Below are 18,124 nucleotides of genomic sequence, written 5' to 3'. Positions count from 1 at the left end.
CTGAAGGGACTGGCGAGTTAGGAAGATACTTCCTGTCTGTGATATGGACCGCAGAGACGGCGCAGAGCGTACGTGCAACACGAATTCTACAGTCTCGGAAAATTGAAATGCATCAAGGGCCAACATATGCCAACAGTGAATGGGCGAGACTAGTTTGGTATTCTAAGCCGCGGCCCTGTTTTAGCGAGCGCAAGCCGTCCGCCGTAGGCGATGTACATGTCGTGCATTATGTGCACCGCCACAGAGTCGACATTCTTCGATACACTTCCATGAGGCGCCTCCAGCCTTGGGGCGACCCCTGTAACCTGCCCTCCGGTTTTTAACTCTCCCAGGAACGCCCGCTCTCCGACACAGCGCCAGCCTCTTGTTTCCGACGACGCAGAGTTCAACTTGAACGCAGTCCCCTCCCCTCTCTCTCACCTGGGCCAGAATTTGCCAGAGCCAACGCGAAGCGCGCATTTTACCGACAGGCCTCGTACAAAAGAGTCGGGAAGAATATCGCACCAGCGCATCCCAGTTCGCAAATTTCTCATCGTCGCCCCGCTGCTCTTTTGTCTCCCCGACGATAGAGTTGGTTCTTGCGTCCCGACGAACGAATTTGTTCACCAAACAGGTACGATGCACAGTCCCGTGCTCTCCTTGCCACCGGAGCACCCACGCGCCAGCAGGAATAAGGAATCTTCTCTCTGTCGCCTGCATCGCCTGGAAGCTTCCTTCGGCCCGCCCTGACATCTCCGCCTCCCTGCTCTCTTCCTCCCAGCCTGACTAATCCCATCATAACAGCAACGAATACTTCCCAAACTTCTGCGCCGACACCACCACTCGTCTCGACCCCGTTACGCTCTTGGCGCCGATTGCAGCGAGGACTGAAGTGTTACTGCCTTCTGCTAGTCGTTCGCAAACTCAGACATCATGGTCAAAGAAACCAAGTTCTATGAGACCCTGGGGGTATGCTTGCCTCGGCCCCCGGTTATGTTCACATGGAGACAACGTTAACAAAAACGCAAGGTCGCTCCTGAAGCCACCGAGCAGGAGTTGAAGAAGGCGTACAAGATGAACGCCCTCAAGTACCACCCCGGTAGGTTGTCATACTCGGCTGTGGCCTGGGGCTTTACTAAGTCACATCGCAGACAAAAACGCACACAACCCCGGCGCCGAGGAAAAGTTCAAAGAGGTTTCCCACGCGTATGAGATCCTTTCTGATCCCCAGAAGCGACAAATTTACGACCAATACGGCGAGGCCGGCCTCGAGGGAGGCGCTGGCGGCGGTGGCATGGCCGCCGAGGACCTGTTCGCGCAGTTCTTCGGCGGCGGTGGCTTCGGAGGCATGGGTGGCATGTTCGGCGGCATGAACAACCGCGGCCCTCCCAAGGCACGGACCATTCACCACACTCACAAGGTTTCCTTGGAAGATATCTACCGTGGCAAGATCTCCAAGCTGGCCCTGCAGCGCTCTATCATCTGCCCAAAGTGCGAAGGCGTTGGTGGCAAGGAAGGCTCCGTCAAGCGGTGCCCCGGCTGCGATGGCCATGGCATGAAGACGATGATGCGCCAGATGGGTCCCATGATTCAGCGCTTCCAGACCGTATGCCCCGACTGCAACGGCGAGGGCGAGATCATCAAGGAGAAGGATCGCTGCAAGCAGTGCCATGGCAAGAAGACAGTTGTCGACAGGAAGGTCCTACATGTTCACGTCGACAAGGGTGTTCGCAGCGGCACCAAGGTCGAGTTCCGCGGTGAGGGTGACCAGGCCCCGGGCGTCCAGGCCGGTGACGTCGTTTTCGAGATCGAGCAGAAGCCGCACCCTCGATTCACCCGAAAGGACGACGACCTTCTTTACAAGTGTGAAATCGAGCTGGTGACGGCCTTGGCTGGTGGAACCATCTTCATTGAGCATCTCGACGACCGGTGGCTTAGCATCGATATCCTTCCTGGTGAGGCCATAGCACAAGGTATGTGGTATTGACGTCTAGCAGCGAGGCGCACTCACTGACTTTACGCAGATGCTGTCAAAATGGTTCGCGGCCAAGGCATGCCCACTCCCCGTCACCACGACTTCGGCAACATGTACATCCACTTCAACGTCAAGTTCCCCGAAAAGAACTGGACTGAGGACCCCGCTGCTTTCGAGGCTCTGCGGAAGCTTTTGCCGTCACCGCCCCTTCAGAACATCCCGCCGTCGGACGCCATGACGGAGCCTGCCGATCTCGAGGATATGGATTCACAGACCCAGAACCGGGTCTTTGGCAGCCCCGGCATGGGTGAGGACGAGGACGAGGACGGCCATCCTGGCGCCGAGCGCGTGCAGTGTGCTTCCCAGTAAACCTCCTGCAGTGTGTGTTTCGAAACAAAAGTGCATTGGTGGGGCGAGGGCGTGTAGCGCCTTGAAGGCTGCGGTAGCCAGCCATAAGGGGCCTGAAACCCCTCCCTGCGTGCCTCGCCTGGCAGGTGAGAGGTGGCGCAGATGGCGACTAGGCCGTCCGCGGTGCGTTCAGTAAAGGAATGACCTCGCTAATACCACAAGCGACGACTTGGGTCATATCTTTCATATTTCAGGGCAGCGAGGAGCTGAGACGGGGTTAAAGGCGAAGCCACACTTGGCTTCTGCTGACTTGCGTCTCGAAGATGAGGGCTTCAAGCATATTTCTTGGGTTGGTTGGCGTTTAGAGGATATAGAGGATTCGATGAGTTTGTTGTGTCGCAGTCCTAGACGTATGAACATGATGATTTACTTGGCGATGATAATCTGACGCCCTGTGATGAGTACGGCATGCATGAATCTACATCATAGCACATAGGACGCCCAATTACTCCCGGGGCTGGGGGTCGCTTGCGCGTGTATCTAACTGTCTGTCGCAGGCACACCCGCGTCGACCTCTGCTTCAGGTTCGTCTTCGCCAGCCTCACCGCCCGTTCCGCCAGATTGCTTCCTCAGATTCTCAATCGTATACAAAAGATTATGGATCTCCTTCTCTGACGCCTCTACAACACCGCTCTCCGGTTGTTCGTCATGGAGAGGCAGCTCCTTGGCCACGGCCAGCCGATCCTCGCTCATGGTGAGTGCGAACATTTGCAGGCTTTTGACCCCAGATGTGTGCCCTGGGTCCGCAGCAACGATGATCTTTGGTAACGCGTTGCCGTCGGCATCGGGAGCAGCTACGGCTAGCTGCAAGGGATTTGCAGGCAGCTGGATGACTCCTGGGCGGTTGAGGATGTTGTCTGGAGTAAGTTGCCAGGAGAAAATTGCTTTGATCCTATAAACCATGTCAGCTTTAACGACTGTATCCCTTGAAGTTGCCAAGGCTTACTGCTCGCAAATGGCCAAGATGTAGGTCAGGTCGCCTGCCTCAGACGGGTAGTTCAGAGAGCAAATGCCCGTCACAGCCACCTTTGATGTGTCAGGGGCAATCTCCTGAGCGATTGAAAGCACGCTGGTCTTGGACAAGAGTTTCCCTTCCTTCCAATCCCACGCGAAGAGCTCTTCGTCGCCACCTCCTGAAATCAGGATGTCGCCTCGCGCGGCAGGGATTGCGACTTCGCTGACGAACTCCTTGTGACCTAGGCAGAAGCCCTCGATAACATGAGCCTGAGGCATGTAGCGAGACACTCTGATATGCTCGTCTCGGTCGCTCGTTATGATGTATCTCCTGCCATCGCTTTCCGCCAGGACTAGCGACGTGAGCATGGAGACGTGCCCCAGCAGCAGCGTCAAATCAAAGTCGGGACCTTCTTCCTTTCCGTCGGCCTTCTCGATGGCCTTTTGCCGTTGGAGCTCCAACTGCTTCCTCTGGTTCTCAAGAGCCTCCAGGTTGCGCTGCGAATGCACCGTGAATGTGTTGGCCGCGAGTCCGCTCGGCTTCTGTGCCGGTGCCGGAGTAGACGCCGCGCTTGCACCCGTCACGGATGATGACCGTTCAGTCATGATAAGTGGAAGAGCATAGACATCGCCAAACTTGTCGGCGCAGATGATTTGCTCGTCGGCCGCAATGGCAATCGCGCACGGCCGCTTGGGCATTGTCCTAATGAGGTGTCAGTCTCGGAATGATGCATCACTGGTTCGCTTAACAACCTTTGATTGAGCAATGACAGTCCTCCTTGCCCATCGTGCTTGAATACCCATATGACCTTGTCGTGTCCGGACACGGCCAATATGTGTTGACCGTCGGTGGTGCTGGTGAGAAGCGTGATGACGGGTCGATCGGGCACTCGCGCCACTTGATGTTTTCTCCCGGCTGTTTCCCCTTTCCCAGGCTGGCGTTTCTTCTTCTTGCGTTCCTTCGGAGCATCGCTAGCATTCACAGAAGCGCCTTCCGCCGGAGCGTCATCAGCGCCAGCGCCCTCATCTCCCTCACGCTTCTGCCTCTTCGCTGGCGGCTCACTCTCATCGGTGCCCTGGGCCTCGTGTTCCCCCGAGCCCTCTGCCTCACTCACTTTCTGAGCATCGGAAATCTCCTTCATTGCATCCGCGACTTTTGCCACGTCTGGGTGTTGCCATGTTGAGATGTAGCTTCCGTCGAGGAGGCTGAGAGTATGGATGCTGCCGCCTCGAGCAGCGAAAAGTACATCGCCTCGCGCGTGCACGCAATTATACGGTATCTTCATAGTGTCAGACGTAATCGAATGTCTTTTCAATGTCGATGTCAAAAGCTGTTACGATGAAATTTACCCAATTCGTAACGACGAATGGCTGAAACCGAAGCTCTCACTCAAGCAAGGCTCACCAGAAGCGGCGCAGAAAAAAAAAGATACATCTTGGATGTACCTCAGGTGGTGTTCAGAATGGGGATCCACAATCCCCACCATGCCGAGATGGGCTTAGCCAATTCAAGCCCTAAGCGGCAGCGGTTTACTGCAACACACATTTTACGCCGCGCGAGCGCCAAAAATCCGAAATTTCGGCCTCCCGCAACATTTCGCGACAACCTCACGTCACGCGAAATATACCCACGAAATACACCCCCGATCCCTTGCCCTTAAACATCCTGCCTTCATAAATAAGAAGATATGGGGGGCAAGTCTGCGAACAAGGCTGGCTACTTCGACAAGCTCAAGGGCTTGTTGGAGGAGTACAAGTCCATCTTCATCGTCGAAATCGACAATGTCTCGTCGCAGCAGATGCACGAGATCCGCCACGCCCTCCGTGGCAAGGGCGTTGTCCTGATGGGCAAGAACACCATGGTACGGGCTGATCCATTATTTCGCCCGCAACGAGCGAGCACACGATCTGCTTGTCGCTCGGTTTTAAAAATTCAATCACGCTGACAATACTTTTTTCTCCTACGCGCAGGTTCGCCGTGCCCTCAAGACCTTCGTCCTGGACACCCCCGAGTACGAGAAGCTCCTGCCTCACGTCAAGGGCAATGTCGGCTTCGTTTTCACCAACAAGGACCTTAAGGAGGTCCGCGACCTCGTCCTGTCCAACCGTGTCGCCGCTCCCGCTCGTGCTGGTGCCCTGGCCCCCGTCGACGTGTGGGTTCCGGCTGGCAACACCGGCATGGAGCCTGGCAAGACTTCCTTCTTCCAGGCCCTCCAGGTCCCGACCAAGATCGCCCGTGGTACCATTGAAATCACCACCGACCTGAAGCTCGTCTCTGCTGGCACCAAGGTCGGCCCCTCCGAGGCCACCCTGCTCAACATGCTCAACATCTCGCCCTTCACCTACGGTATGGGTATTGCGCAGGTCTACGACCAGGGCCAGACCTTCCCCGCCGAGATCCTCGACATCGGCGAGGAGCAGCTCCTTGGTGTCCTGTCCACGGCCATCACCACCATTGCCACCATCTCGCTGGCCCTCAACTTCCCCACCCTGCCCTCCGTCATGCACTCCGTCGTCAACTCGTACAAGAACGTCCTGGCCGTCGCCATCGAGACCGAGTACAGCTGGCCCGAGATTGAGGAGCTCAAGGACCGCATCGCCAACCCCGATGCCTACGCCTCGGCTGCTCCCGTCGCTGCTGCCGCCGCCACTGGCGGTGACGCTGCTAAGCCTGCTGAGGAGGCGAAGGAGGAGTCCGAGGAGGAGGACGAAGGCTTCGGCGGTCTCTTGTATGTCTCCTTTCTTCAGGTCCTTGCTTTACGTACGATGCTAACTGATGCTGCAGCGACTAAATGCCTTTGCATCATGATGGAGTTGGGCGGGCTTTCAACTTTTCGGCTGGGTTCACGACAAATGGATCGGAAACAGGTACATAGATCGGCTGCACGTCGATTTGACCACCGCAGCGGTCGCATGGCACGAGAATTGATGAAAGCTATGCCTTCGGAGATTACCGACTACCGATTGTGATGTGATATTTACCTCGACGACACGAACACCTCTTTGCCCACCTTAAAGGTTAGTTTTGACATTTTACTTTTCCTTTCATGGCATTTTCATGATTATATTATTTGTATTCAAGAGCTTTTTAACCCTGAATTCTCCTGTGGACACGTACATCAACACTGTATGAACGAATCAACGTTGCTATCTCTCTCATCTCGCCTCTACCATTTTGAGGATATCATAGCTAACTTGCAAGAAGGTCCCAGACGCGTCTCGCAAATATTCTTGCATCCCAAGACCGTACTCATGCCTCTCAGTGATGTGTCTGTGCTACATGATTCGCGAAGCTGTTCTTGCTCAGGACCTTCTCAGCCATGTCGATAGCCCGTTGGGGCAATCCAGCCAGTCTGGCAACCTTGAGCGCATGGCTTTGCCTATTGACCCCTTTCCGTAGCCTGTGCACGTAGACAAATCCACCCGAACCGTCTTCCTCCACACCTGTACAATATGTGTGCACAGCACCGTGATTTGGCTTGCACAGTCCGTTTGCGGCAGCCAGGTCGGCGACTTCGTGGAAGTGCGTCGCAAAGAGCGTCCTGCATTGGTTGACGGTAGCAAGATGGTGCAGGCAGGCAAACGAGACGGCCGTTCCGTCTTCAGGCGTAGTGCCTCGGCCGATCTCATCCATAATGACAAATGATCGTGAGGTAGCCTGTTTAAGAATATGCGCAGTCTCCAGCATCTCAACCATGAAGGTGCTCTGGTCACGATACAGATTGTCCGCTGACCCAACTCGGCTGAAGATGGCGTCGACAATCCCCAGTTCGGCATAAGACGCGGGCACGTAGCAGCCTATTTGTGCGAGTATCGTGATCAGGGCGTTTTGGCGTAGAAAGGTACTCTTGCCTGCCATGTTTGGGCCTGTTATGAGCCATATGAATCCGCGATTGGCCGAGCCGACCACGCAGTCGTTTCGAACAAAGGTGCGTCCCTGCTCGAGCAAACCACCCTCTACTGTGGGATGTCGCCCTCCGATGACGGTATGGCATGTTGAGTTGTTGAGTCGTGGTCGAACCAGGTTCTGCTCCTCAGCAAGCTTTGCGAAGGACGTGGCGATGTCGAGCTCATCTAACACGGCCGCGTTTCGTCGTAACTTCACAAGGTTGAGGACCACCTGCTCGCGTAGCGACTGCAGTACACGCTGCTCCTCGCGCCTGATTTGAAACCGAGCCTGGTCGAGGCGCTGTCCAAGCGCTGTCCACTCGGGAAGGTGAAAAGAGCGCGTGGAACGACTGGAGGACAGCGTTTTGATGTTCGTGAGGCTTCTCGTATCCTTGCCCTTAATGTGGGCAATATGGCCCAGACCAGGTGTCCATTTGAGGGTGAGGCTTGAGGCTCCGAGACTTTCACGCAGAGTCTCCCCTAGAGTGTCCCTTTCACCCATCAACGAAGAAAGCTCGGAATGTAACTTCTTCAATGTGGTACTCGCGGCCGGTTTCATGATCCAAGCGTCGTTGTCCTCAGCGTAGTACTCCCTTATAGTGGCGGGACGTCTCTTCTTTCCTTTGGGCAGCGACGAAGCATCATGATGCGAACCCTCGGAGGACACAATGTCCTGTGCGAGAGCCATGATCTGACTGGCCTCAGAATCCTCGACCTCGTGTTGGTAGACTATGCCCTCCTCATCGATGGCGTCTCTTATTCGCTGGGCGAGCTTTGAGGGTTTCTGAAGATCGATCCGAGAAATCAGGGCATCAATGCAATCCTCTTCTGGTTCTTCCATAGGTACTGCAACTGCTTGCTTAAGCAAATCCACCATATCCTCGGTGGCGCGGATAGTGCTGGCTAAGGCCAGCAAGTCGTCCGCGTCGCCTCTTCCGAGGGTAAACTTTTGAACGAGTCGCTGAGAGTCGTGACTTTTCCGCAAAAGTACGACCGCCGTATCGCGGAGTTCATCGTCAGCGATGAATCGAGCCACCAGATCCTGCCTCTTGTTGATGACTTCGAGAGATGTGGACGGTGAGCTAAGCCACTCGTTGAGAAGACGAGCTCCACTCTTTGTAACAGTTCGCCGGATCGCGTGGAGGAGGCTACCGCGAAAGAAGCCGTCACGGAGCGTCTGCTTCACCTCTAAGGCGCGCAAGCTGTTCTTATCAATGTTCATGATTTGCATGCTGTCGTGCCGCAACGGTGGCTGGAGCTTCATCGCCATGCCCTGCAGCCGGTCTTTGACGTAGTTGAGCACCAGCGTGCCCGCAAAGACTTCCTCCTCGGTAAAAGTGCGCCTCACAGTTTCCGACATTTCCGCCTCAAGTAACGGAGTCCAATCGGATATATCTTGCAGTTCACCCTGAGGGGAATACGTGACAAGGTGTCGGTCTTCGGCCAAGACCGAGAAGATATCGTGGTCCTTGTGAGACTCAAAATCTTGGTCAAGAACGACTTCGCGAGGAGAAATTCTTGATAGAATTGAGGATAGTGAAGCCAGATCTGACGACTGCGTGAAGAATTGGCCAGTAGAGAGATCTAGCCATGCGACGCCGAGGGGGGTGGCGCAGGCCCCCGAAGATGCGACAACGTCACGATGGTCTTTGTCTGAAGACTGGCTTGCAGGCTTTGTTAGATGTTGGCAGACGTAGATTGCCATTACATAGTTGCTGGAGTAAGGATCGATGAAATTCTCATCTATCAGTGTGCCTGGAGTAATGATTCGGGCTACCCTTCGATCATGCATCAACCCGCCCGATTTGACCCTGTCGGCCGCATCGTTGGGGAACTCCTCGGCTATGGCCACATAGCGGCTGAGGTCCTGGACGAGCACCTTGAGATACCGCTCCAGTTGGAAGAATGGGAAGCCCGCCTGGGGATATGGTTAGATGAGTTGCACGACCATGTACAGCTGTCAACTTACCATGGACACGGGTCCGGCACTCGTCTTCTTGGAGGCAAGCTTGAGGTTCAGAAGAGGCGCAAGCTCCTCGGCATGCTCAAAGTACAGCTCGTAGAAGCCGCCGACGCGGGTGAGCAGCACACAATTGGCGAATTTTTGCATGTTGCGCCGCGCTTGGAGCACTACGGTTGGATAGGCCGGGCCATGGTCGTCCTCGTGCGACTGCGCCGTCTCAAGGCGGATTGCTCCTTGAGGCAGCTCCGATAGCTTGACTGTCGTCTTTGTCTTCTTCCCTCTCAGCTGCCGTCTGCTTGATGCCGGCAAAAGAGGGACATCTTGGAGTCCAGGGCCGACCAGTAGGGGGGCGCGGCTGATCGTCGCCGTGGGGTTCGCACGGAATTGAATCACACGCTGGCTCGGGAGACAGCGCAGCCGGAACATGGACGACGCTCAGATGATGCTGCAAGGTGCAGAGTGAATGTGGTTGCTGGCGAACGCGGGCAGGTTTTGGCGGCCTTGGCTGAGTTAGACGCTGCAGGCACGCGTAGTTCAGCCTGGCAGGCGATTGAAGGCAGGTACCGCCCTTGGACCCACCAGTCCCCTGCCACTCGGAGTAGCAAGTCAACACGCACATATGGGTCGTGGGCCGAATAGAAAGCCCCCCTGCAGAACGATCATGATCGTTCAGCCCCTGCTTGCGAATAATTAACTTACTAAATACCTGGCAATCTGAGTACTAAACACCCCCAGAAGCCAGCTGTTGTTTACGTGGGGCATTCTCCGGACCAAAGCACCTCCATGATCGCCCAAAGACGGGAATTGTTGCAATTTTTGGTAGTACGTATTGCGAATGGGGGCGAGTCAAAGAGCTAAAAGCCACAACACCGACACCCAGGACCCGATTTACAGTCCAACCCGTGCGACACAGCCGAGCGGCGCTCCGTGAAAAGGAATGGCTTGCAACGTCTTGGTCTCTCACTTGGGGCCTGAGTCTCATTACGCGCCCCAAACGGTCGCGTGAGATGTTGTGGATACCCGGCAGACTAAGAGGATAGATACGTCCAGAGCAGTGGTAGTAATGTCAAGTGCAACAGGACGTCATGCGGCGTAGCCACGATGTGCATGAAGAAGCGGCATGAGAAGTGCAGGTGCCACGCAAAGCTACCGCCCGTGCCCTACGTAACTCGGAGAGCCATCGGCTTAAGTACTGCACGAAATTCGGCGTGTCGAGGCAGCCAGACTAGGTAGGTAGGTGCCTACCTCAAAATCCATCTGCAGAACAAAGCGTCTCAAAACTCTGTTTTTAAATCCTTTAGGAAGGTGCCTCGTCGTAGTAAAGATGCCATCCTGGTACTGCGTGCTGTTCATGACCCTCCCTGCCTGCGGTCAGACGGTTCCGTCTTTCTTGTAGCGACACAGGCTACGCAGCCTTTGAACAAACTTCTCGTATGCACGATGCATCCCGCCTTCGCCTTTGGGCCGGCCGCATGCTCCTCGAACGCAGGCTCTACATACCTAGGTACTGTACGGTATATACTGTACAGTATCCTGTACCTGGAGGACGGCGGCAGGGCAGGTGTAGCGAGGCCACTATCCGCCTACCTACATGTACCCACGCCGAGATCCGTCCACGGACCCTACCTAGTACCTACCATGTGCGCAACCGGACCAGTGACTGCACCGTGAGGCACTCGCCCCCACTGTCGAAACACCATCCAACCGGTCAACCTGCATGAAGACGGGAGGCAGGGCACGCAGGGGTCGGTTCGCCCATCATTTGTCGCCAGTGGTCTCTCGAAGTCAGCGTTGGTTGTCAACTTCCCCGACGGCGCCCCGCACTCCCCTCCCGTCTGCGCTGCCGGTTGCCGGTAGTACGGTAGCCCTCCACCAGCCTCTGGGACCCGCCTGTTGTTCATGTGCCTCATGCGTGAACCCTGTCAGCCCTCGTTCATCGTGAGTTTTGTGACTATTTGTTTGCCGTCGTCAGCCGACCAGCAATGCCCCAGCGGCCGAGGCAATCTGGTTGAAGACGTCTCATGTGCCACCGACCCGGCCGACCCGGCCGCCCTGGCACGACTTGCACAACATTAGTACGAAGCCTGGAGAAACAGTGGGGTCGCTAGCAATGTTCTACCTGGAAGTACTAACTTAGTACCGTGCGGGTGGCCCGACTGCTGGTGAAGGCCCCCCGCCCGCTCCAGATCCGCCCCAGTCAGGGCCGGCAAGCGGCCTGCGGGGTACCTTATTAGCTTAGATACCTTGTCCGTACTGTAGCTTCAGTAGTTACTAACATGCTGGCTGCATCAGTTTAAGTGGTAATTCCTTTGCCTGCAAAAACCCGGCTGCCCGACCACTCCAAATGCACTAACTAGGGGGCGACCTGGAATTTCTCCGCACCATTACGTAGAGTACCTTACAGGTTCAGTAGTACGAAGAGCTTGGCAGCGTCTCAGCGCTGTCGCACGGGAATGCTGGTTACGTTTGCACCTCGATAACGCGCGGAATTCACTCGTGAGGCGCTGCGGCACCTGCGGCCCGGTCATCCATGGATGCTTGGCTGCTCTGCCAATGCACCTTAGTACCTACGTTGCTCAGTCAGCGATTCCTGGTCCAGTGTCCAAACTGCCCGGGCCGCAAGCTCTCGTCCCCAGCGAGCGGCCCCCCCAGCACCATCCACCCACCTGCCACAGCTCCCCGACCAGCGCCTCATATAATAGCCCCCCCTCATTCTCCCCGCTCGTCATCCTTCCGTCCAACATCTAGGTCTCACCCGTGACCAACCGTGCAGCTCCGGACCTGCACTGCAACGGCAGCCTCTACAACCCTACTCATTCCTTGAAGACCGGCATACCTACATATCACCCTTGTGCAATCGCAAGGACCGCGCACTCTTCACCTGCTGAACCGCCGGCCATACGAGCGTTCCGGATCGTATCTGCTTTCATCCCCAAGCGCCTCCCACTTTCTGGTTGAACCAAAAGACGTCCTCCATCGCCAGATAATCAACGTCCCGAAGCCGGGTTCTCAGTGCCTATACCTCAAGGGCAAGCCTGAATTCGTGCAATATGGGTGGTGGTGGAGAATTGAGGGGCCAGGGCTCCTATCCCGTGCTTGTCAACGAGCCGGTCGGGGTGCCCAAGACGAGCATCCTGAAGAACCGCATCGAGCTGCTTTACAGGTCGGAGCAGTATCGCAAGGTCAATTTGCTCGCGTACGTGCCTGGACTGCATACTGGCCGCGTGCTCTGACTAACTCATCTCGCAGAAATCTGTACAATGGCAGGTTCTCCGGCAAGCCCCATGTGAAGCTCTACGTCTGGAGCGCCCCTGGCCAGGACCGCCCTAGCTTCGACGAAGCCGTAACGCATGATTTCAAGGAGACTCATACGGGTGTCGCCTTTGGGCCGTCATGGACCACCCACTGGTTCCGGGTCCATCTAAAGGTTCCCGACGCCATCATTGACGAAGAGTTGGTGGTTTTCGAGTGGGACGCCAACAACGAGGGTCTCGTCTGGTCCGAGGATGGCATGCCGCTGCAGGGCCTCACCGGCGGCGGCGACCGCATTGAGTGGATCATTCCCCAGAGTTTCCGAGACGGCAAGGAGCACATCATCTATATCGAGATGGCTTGCAATGGTATGTTTGGATGTGCGCCGAATGGCAAGGACACAAACGCTCCACCGGACCCCAACAAGTACTTCGGCCTCAGCACCGCCGACATAGCTGCTGTCAACGTGCCTGCTCGTATGCTTCACTTCGACATGTGGGAGCTGGGCGATGCTGCCCGCGAGCTGCCCGAGAATTCGGCGGAGCAGAATCAGGCTCTGACAGTCGCCATGAAGATCATCGACACCTTCCAGGTGAATAATCAGGAATCCATACTCAAGTGCCGGAAACTCGCCCAGGACATCATCGGGCCCGACGTTGATTCCCATCGGGTGTATCAGGTCGGCAAAGAGCCAGTCGTGTTTGGTATCGGCCACTGCCACATTGACACGTGCTGGTTGTGGCCATGGGCAGAGACGAAGCGCAAGGTGTGCCGCTCCTGGTCGAGCCAGTGCGACTTGATGGATCGCTATCCCGAGGCGCACTTTGCCTGCTCCCAGGCACAGCAGTTCAAGTGGCTCAAGCAAATCTACCCGCGCGCCTTTGACCGCGTACGTAAGAAGGTGGCCGAGGGCCAGTTCCACCCAATCGGCGGCAGCTGGGTTGAGCATGATACCAACATGCCCAGCGGCGAGTCCCTTGTCCGTCAGTTCTTGTACGGCCAGCGATTTTTCGAGGCCGAATTTGGGTCTCGTTGCCGTACCTTCTGGCTGCCGGATACATTTGGATACTCGAGCCAGTTGCCACAGCTTTGCCGCCTGGCGGGCATGGACCGCTTCATGACTCAGAAGCTTAGCTGGAACAACATCAACAATTTCCCACATACCACGTTCATGTGGGTGAGCCCTGATGGCAGCCAGGTCATCTGCCACATGCCGCCGTCGGAGACATACACGTCCGACGCCAATTTTGGAGATCTTAAGAGAAGTATCTCCCAGCACAAGACATTACGCGTCGATGACTCGTCGCTTCTTGTCTTTGGCAAAGGTGACGGCGGCGGCGGCCCAACTTGGCAACACTTCGAGAAGCTGCGCCGCTGCGCCGGCATCAGCAACACCATCGGCGGCATCCCGAAGCTCAAGCTCGGACTCACCGTGGACGATTTCTTTGACCGCCTGACGCCAAAGGTCAAGGAACTTCCAACGTGGTACGGCGAGCTGTACTTCGAGCTGCACAGAGGAACCTACACTACGCAGGCGAACAACAAGCTCTTCAACCGCAAGGCTGAGGCCATGCTTCGCGGCATCGAACAGCTGGCCACCTTCGCATCCATCAGGAACAAGTCCTACAAGTATCCCACCGAGAAAATCGACGGCATGTGGGAGGCTGTCCTACTGTGTCAATTCCATGACTGCCTACCAGGTAGCTCCATTGAGATGTGTTATGATGACTCGGATAAGGTATTTGGCGCTTTTCTGATATCTCATACCCGAACGTTGATACTGATGTTCCACAGCTCTATGCAGAGGTTTTTGCAACCGGGAAGAAGCTTCTCAAGGAGCTCTATGAGACTCACAATGCTTCTGAAGTGCGCACAGCGGCCTTATCCGAAACGGTCGTCATCAACACACTGCCTTGGCATCGCAAAGAGATTGTTGAAGTCAGCGAGACGGAAGTCGGCATCGCTTGCGGCGACGGTCCACTGTTGCCCCTACGCACCTTCAAGATTCAGGAGGACAAGCCCGCCGTGACCGTGACTGAGAATCACGACGAATTTGTCCTAGAGAATGACAACCTGCGTGTCACCATAAAGCAGGGTACCATAACGTCCCTCTTTGATCGCGTCAATGACCGCGAAGTCGTCGATAGGGGAGGAGCGGCGAACAAGTTTGTCATTTTCGATGACATCCCTCTCTACTGGGAGGCTTGGGACGTCGAGGTGTACCACCTCAGCACGAAGCGGGACCTGCAGTATGGCGAAACCAGAGTTCACGAGAACAAGCCGCATAGGGTCACCTTGGTCACCGACATCAAGATCAGCGAGGAGAGCTCACTGAAATCGTACATAAGCCTCTCGGCTGCGATCAAGGGCCAGCCATCACAGGTCAACTGCTCGGTCGAGGTCGACTGGCACGAAAACTCCAAGTTCCTCAAGGTCGAGTTCCCCGTCGACATTGTCAACACCGAAGCTTCGTACGAGACCGCGTATAGCATTACCAAGCGACCCACGCACTACAACACCAGCTGGGACATGGCCAAGTTCGAGGTCTGCTGCCACAGGTTTGCCGACTTGTCGGAGCACAACTACGGCGTGTCCATTCTCAACGACAGCAAATACGGATTCGCTACGGCTGGCAAGATGATGCGCCTCTCTCTGCTCAGGTCTCCCAAGTCCCCAGACGGGAACGCGGATATGGGTCACCACTCCATCCAGTGGGCCATTTTCCCTCATCATGGCTCCCTGTCATCGGCCACAGTCAAGGCGGCCTACGCCTTCAACAATCCGCTGAAGCCGCTCTCTGCCTCCAAGGCAACCGTGGAGGGCCTCACTGGCGCACCAGTCAGGCTCGTTAGTCACGACAGGTCCGACTCTGTGTTTCTCGACACGGTAAAGCGCGGCCACGACGACGAGGACGTCAGCAGGCGCGAGGGCCTCCGCGTGAACAAGGGGCAGAGCGTGATCCTGCGCCTATACGAGTCCCTCGGCGGCCATAGCCGGACAACCGTCAGGACGGAGTTCAACGTCAAGCGAGTGACAAAGGTCAACCTGCTCGAGGACGAGCTGGAGGAGGTCAGGCACACCGGGGGAGACTTCGATATTAGGCTCCGGCCATTCGAAGTGGCCACGTACAAGATTCAGCTTTAGGATAACGGTGACGCCTGTGTTTCGCAAGCATGTTGTTGATTCCCGAGAATCAGTTCACCCCGAGCCTTTTAGTGCGGCGCGGGTTTTGCAGAAGCCAATCCATGAAATTTTGTATGCCTACAATCATTTCGCTTCGCGCTCTTCTCATGCTTTAGTACGGAAGGGTTCAATAGTCGCAGAGAGTACCATTAGGGCCTCCTGAAGACCTCGCATCGCCCTTCCTCAGCTCGAAAGCTGCAAAGGAAAGCGCACCCTGTGAACGCCGTTGCCTCAGATACAATACCAGCGCCCAGACAGTCCAGTAGAGCGGCTAGAAATAGGAAATAGGTTACAACATGAAAGATTCGCGCCTATACACAGGACGGATCCGCGGCACAGTAGGGAAGACCCAACAGTCGCTCGTCACTTATGGTGACCCGTAACTACCACCATCAGGTAGCTCGTCAATGGCATGTTCGACCATGGTGATGAGCTCGTTGATATCGGGGCGTTCCGCAGGCTCGACCTTGAGGCAGCGCCGCACAATTTCGCGAATCGGTTCGCTGATGGACACGCTGCCGCTCCCACCGCCTCCCGAGGGGCCGTCTGGGGGACCGTCTGATGCTGCAGCTGCAACGGCCGCCCTCGCTTTGGCCTGACTGATACTGTTGACACGTTTGGCGCCGCCGGGCGACTCGTCTGGAAAGCGCCAATCACCGCCGAGGACGCAGAGGCTGAGGGTGCCCCCCGTCTCGTCAGAGCGCATTTCGAAGGGAGACTTGCCGACCAGACAGGCGTAGAGGGTGCATCCGAGGGACCATATGTCCGTCTTGGTGTCAATGACGGTTCCAGTTCGCACGTCGAAGAGCTCTGGTGCGCGATACGGCATGGTGGAGTGTTCGGCGGCCGTGTCCTGGATTTGCAGGGCCAGGGACTGCGACGTCACCGGGACGGGTGACGGGGCGACGGATCCGAGGTCCATCAGGATGGGTGTGGATCCAGAGTCGTCAATCATGATGTTGCCGGGCTTGATGTCCCGATGCGCGTAGGACAGGACCTTGCCGCCGGGACCCGATGAGCTGATCTGGTTCTCATTTTCCATCAGAGGGCGCTCCTGCTCTGTCTCTTCCTCCTCTTCTGTGCGTTTTCCGCGCGTGCCCATCTTGCTGCCACCAGCCCCGCCGCCGCCCCTCCGGTCGCCGCCGCTGGGTCCGTCGGCGGGATGGTCCTCCTCGTTGCCCATCTCCATCCTCTCAACGGGCCCTGGCCGATACTCGTGCATGGCCCGCAGCGCTTTACAGACGCCGAGGAATAGCATCATGAGATGGCGCTCCGGGAAGGCGGTTCGGTTGACCATGTTGGCGTTGATCATATCCTGCAGGTTGCCCCGGCGGTAGTACGGCAGCAGGACGTAGACGGTCTTGGTGGCTTCGTCTGCGCCGCGCTCAGTGGCGACGGCATGGTCGACTGCTGATATTATAGTTGGTATGTGATCGAATAGGCGGTAGGCTTCCACCTCGCGCATGGCCTGCTGCACTGACTCTGCGCCAAAGGGACATCGAATCTTCTTGAGCGCAAAAAGCTCATGGGTCGAGGTGTCTTCGACGAGATAGACGTATGAGAAGCCGCCCTGAACGGAATAACGCCCGTTAGCACCAAGACATGTCATCAGGAAACGGCCACGATTCCAGGGGCATGGGCGTACTTCGCCGAGCAGACGCAGGATCTTGAAGCTGCGGCTGTTGATCTTGAGGGTCGGGGACCCAGGGAAGCAATTGAGGCAGTTCCCAAAGGAGTAGAAGAGGTCAAGGAATATCTGTGCCATTTTCGCTCGGGAAAGAGTGCAAATCTGGTTCAGTTTCTGCCGCTCGCGAGCTGGAAATGCATCAAGGGCCTGGTAGAGCGATGGGTCAAGCGACGTGGCGTCGTGTATGGAGCTTCTGGACAAGCTCCTCGAATGGTCGGCTGACAACCGGTCGTGTCGCCCTCGTCGCAAGCACACAAAGCCGCCGAGGGCAGATGTACAATACGACGCAGCAATGAACAGCGTTGTCGACCCGAAGTCCGTCGCAGGGGCACACGGTGCCGGCGCGATTGGTGGTATGTCGTGGCTGATTATTCGTCAGACGTGCGCGAAGGACCAGGTCGCAGTTACCCGACTCTGGGTAACTGGAGATGGGATGGGATGCGTCCGTTAGTTAGACTGCTGAGCTAATACGGCGCGTGCACAACGGCGGCGGCGGCGGCGGCGCCCCGAGGAACGAAGTAAAGGTAGTAAGGTAGGTGCCACCTCCAAGCTGACGCACAGCCTCTGGCGGGCAGCCCAGCCACTCCAGCAGCTGCCCGGATCGCACCCGCAGTGTCACACCTCACCTCCCAACCAAAGCAGGCGCCTGAGCAGCGCAAGGTTGCGGGCCGTGGGGTGGATGGGTGTGTGTGCCAGTCCTTCCAAGTTGCTGTTTTGGTCTCTCCCGCACCTTGCCAGGAGATGGATGGATCGCAGGGGTCTAAAAACCGGGGCAGCGCATGGCATCTGCATCGATCCGACGACACACCATGCCGGTGACCATACAGATTTTCGT

General features: G+C 56.6%; 6 protein-coding genes across 9 annotated transcripts; 3 read left to right on the top strand and 3 right to left on the bottom strand.

Annotated features, from left to right (window-relative positions):
- Positions 1 to 251: 251 nt before the first annotated feature.
- YDJ1 (Type I HSP40 co-chaperone) lies at positions 252 to 2,738 on the top strand. Of its 4 annotated transcripts, none has more exons than XM_047982035.1 (4): positions 252 to 613; positions 784 to 948; positions 1,009 to 1,078; positions 1,131 to 2,738. In XM_047982035.1, exons 2-4 carry the CDS (start codon positions 913 to 915, stop codon positions 1,964 to 1,966), a joined length of 942 nt encoding a protein of 313 aa, XP_047837996.1. In that variant the 5' UTR covers positions 252 to 613; positions 784 to 912; the 3' UTR covers positions 1,967 to 2,738. The 4 variants fall into 4 exon arrangements, with proteins under 4 accessions (XP_047837996.1, XP_047837999.1, XP_047837998.1 ...); XM_047982038.1 differs by having other exon boundaries at positions 252 to 948; positions 1,131 to 1,952; positions 2,004 to 2,738; XM_047982037.1 differs by having other exon boundaries at positions 252 to 1,078; positions 1,131 to 1,952; positions 2,004 to 2,738.
- On the bottom strand, positions 2,676 to 4,722 carry TRM82 (tRNA (guanine-N(7)-)-methyltransferase non-catalytic subunit trm82). The gene is made up of 4 exons (XM_047982034.1): positions 4,380 to 4,722; positions 4,070 to 4,307; positions 3,309 to 4,019; positions 2,676 to 3,254 (listed from the first exon to the last, which is right to left on the bottom strand). The coding sequence occupies exons 1-4, from the start codon at positions 4,600 to 4,602 to the stop codon at positions 2,843 to 2,845; spliced, it is 1,584 nt and encodes a 527-aa protein (XP_047837995.1). The 5' UTR covers positions 4,603 to 4,722; the 3' UTR covers positions 2,676 to 2,842.
- A 187-nt stretch (positions 4,723 to 4,909) lies between these two features.
- RPP0 (ribosomal protein P0 (A0) (L10E)) lies at positions 4,910 to 6,848 on the top strand. Its single transcript, XM_047982033.1, has 4 exons — positions 4,910 to 5,178; positions 5,288 to 6,045; positions 6,102 to 6,334; positions 6,522 to 6,848. Exons 1-3 carry the CDS (start codon positions 5,005 to 5,007, stop codon positions 6,106 to 6,108), a joined length of 939 nt encoding a protein of 312 aa, XP_047837994.1. The 5' UTR covers positions 4,910 to 5,004; the 3' UTR covers positions 6,109 to 6,334; positions 6,522 to 6,848.
- On the bottom strand, positions 6,418 to 9,664 carry msh1 (MutS protein 1). The gene is made up of 2 exons (XM_047982032.1): positions 9,174 to 9,664; positions 6,418 to 9,122 (listed from the first exon to the last, which is right to left on the bottom strand). Exons 1-2 carry the CDS (start codon positions 9,591 to 9,593, stop codon positions 6,576 to 6,578), a joined length of 2,967 nt encoding a protein of 988 aa, XP_047837993.1. The 5' UTR covers positions 9,594 to 9,664; the 3' UTR covers positions 6,418 to 6,575.
- A 2,245-nt stretch (positions 9,665 to 11,909) lies between these two features.
- On the top strand, positions 11,910 to 15,856 carry AMS1 (Alpha-mannosidase). Its single transcript, XM_047982031.1, has 3 exons — positions 11,910 to 12,363; positions 12,417 to 14,157; positions 14,214 to 15,856. Exons 1-3 carry the CDS (start codon positions 12,218 to 12,220, stop codon positions 15,561 to 15,563), a joined length of 3,237 nt encoding a protein of 1,078 aa, XP_047837992.1. The 5' UTR covers positions 11,910 to 12,217; the 3' UTR covers positions 15,564 to 15,856.
- On the bottom strand, positions 15,545 to 17,763 carry ENV7 (Non-specific serine/threonine protein kinase). The gene is made up of 2 exons (XM_047982030.1): positions 17,248 to 17,763; positions 15,545 to 17,172 (listed from the first exon to the last, which is right to left on the bottom strand). Exons 1-2 carry the CDS (start codon positions 17,365 to 17,367, stop codon positions 15,970 to 15,972), a joined length of 1,323 nt encoding a protein of 440 aa, XP_047837991.1. The 5' UTR covers positions 17,368 to 17,763; the 3' UTR covers positions 15,545 to 15,969.
- Between the last annotated feature and the right edge of the window lie 361 nt (positions 17,764 to 18,124).

The sequence above is a fragment of the Purpureocillium takamizusanense genome, chromosome 1 (genome assembly GCF_022605165.1).
Source record: "Purpureocillium takamizusanense chromosome 1, complete sequence".
Classification (NCBI taxonomy): Eukaryota; Fungi; Ascomycota; class Sordariomycetes; order Hypocreales; family Ophiocordycipitaceae; genus Purpureocillium; species Purpureocillium takamizusanense.
Note: the sequence above shows the minus strand (reverse complement) of the source record. Positions and strands in the feature narration are given on the sequence as shown.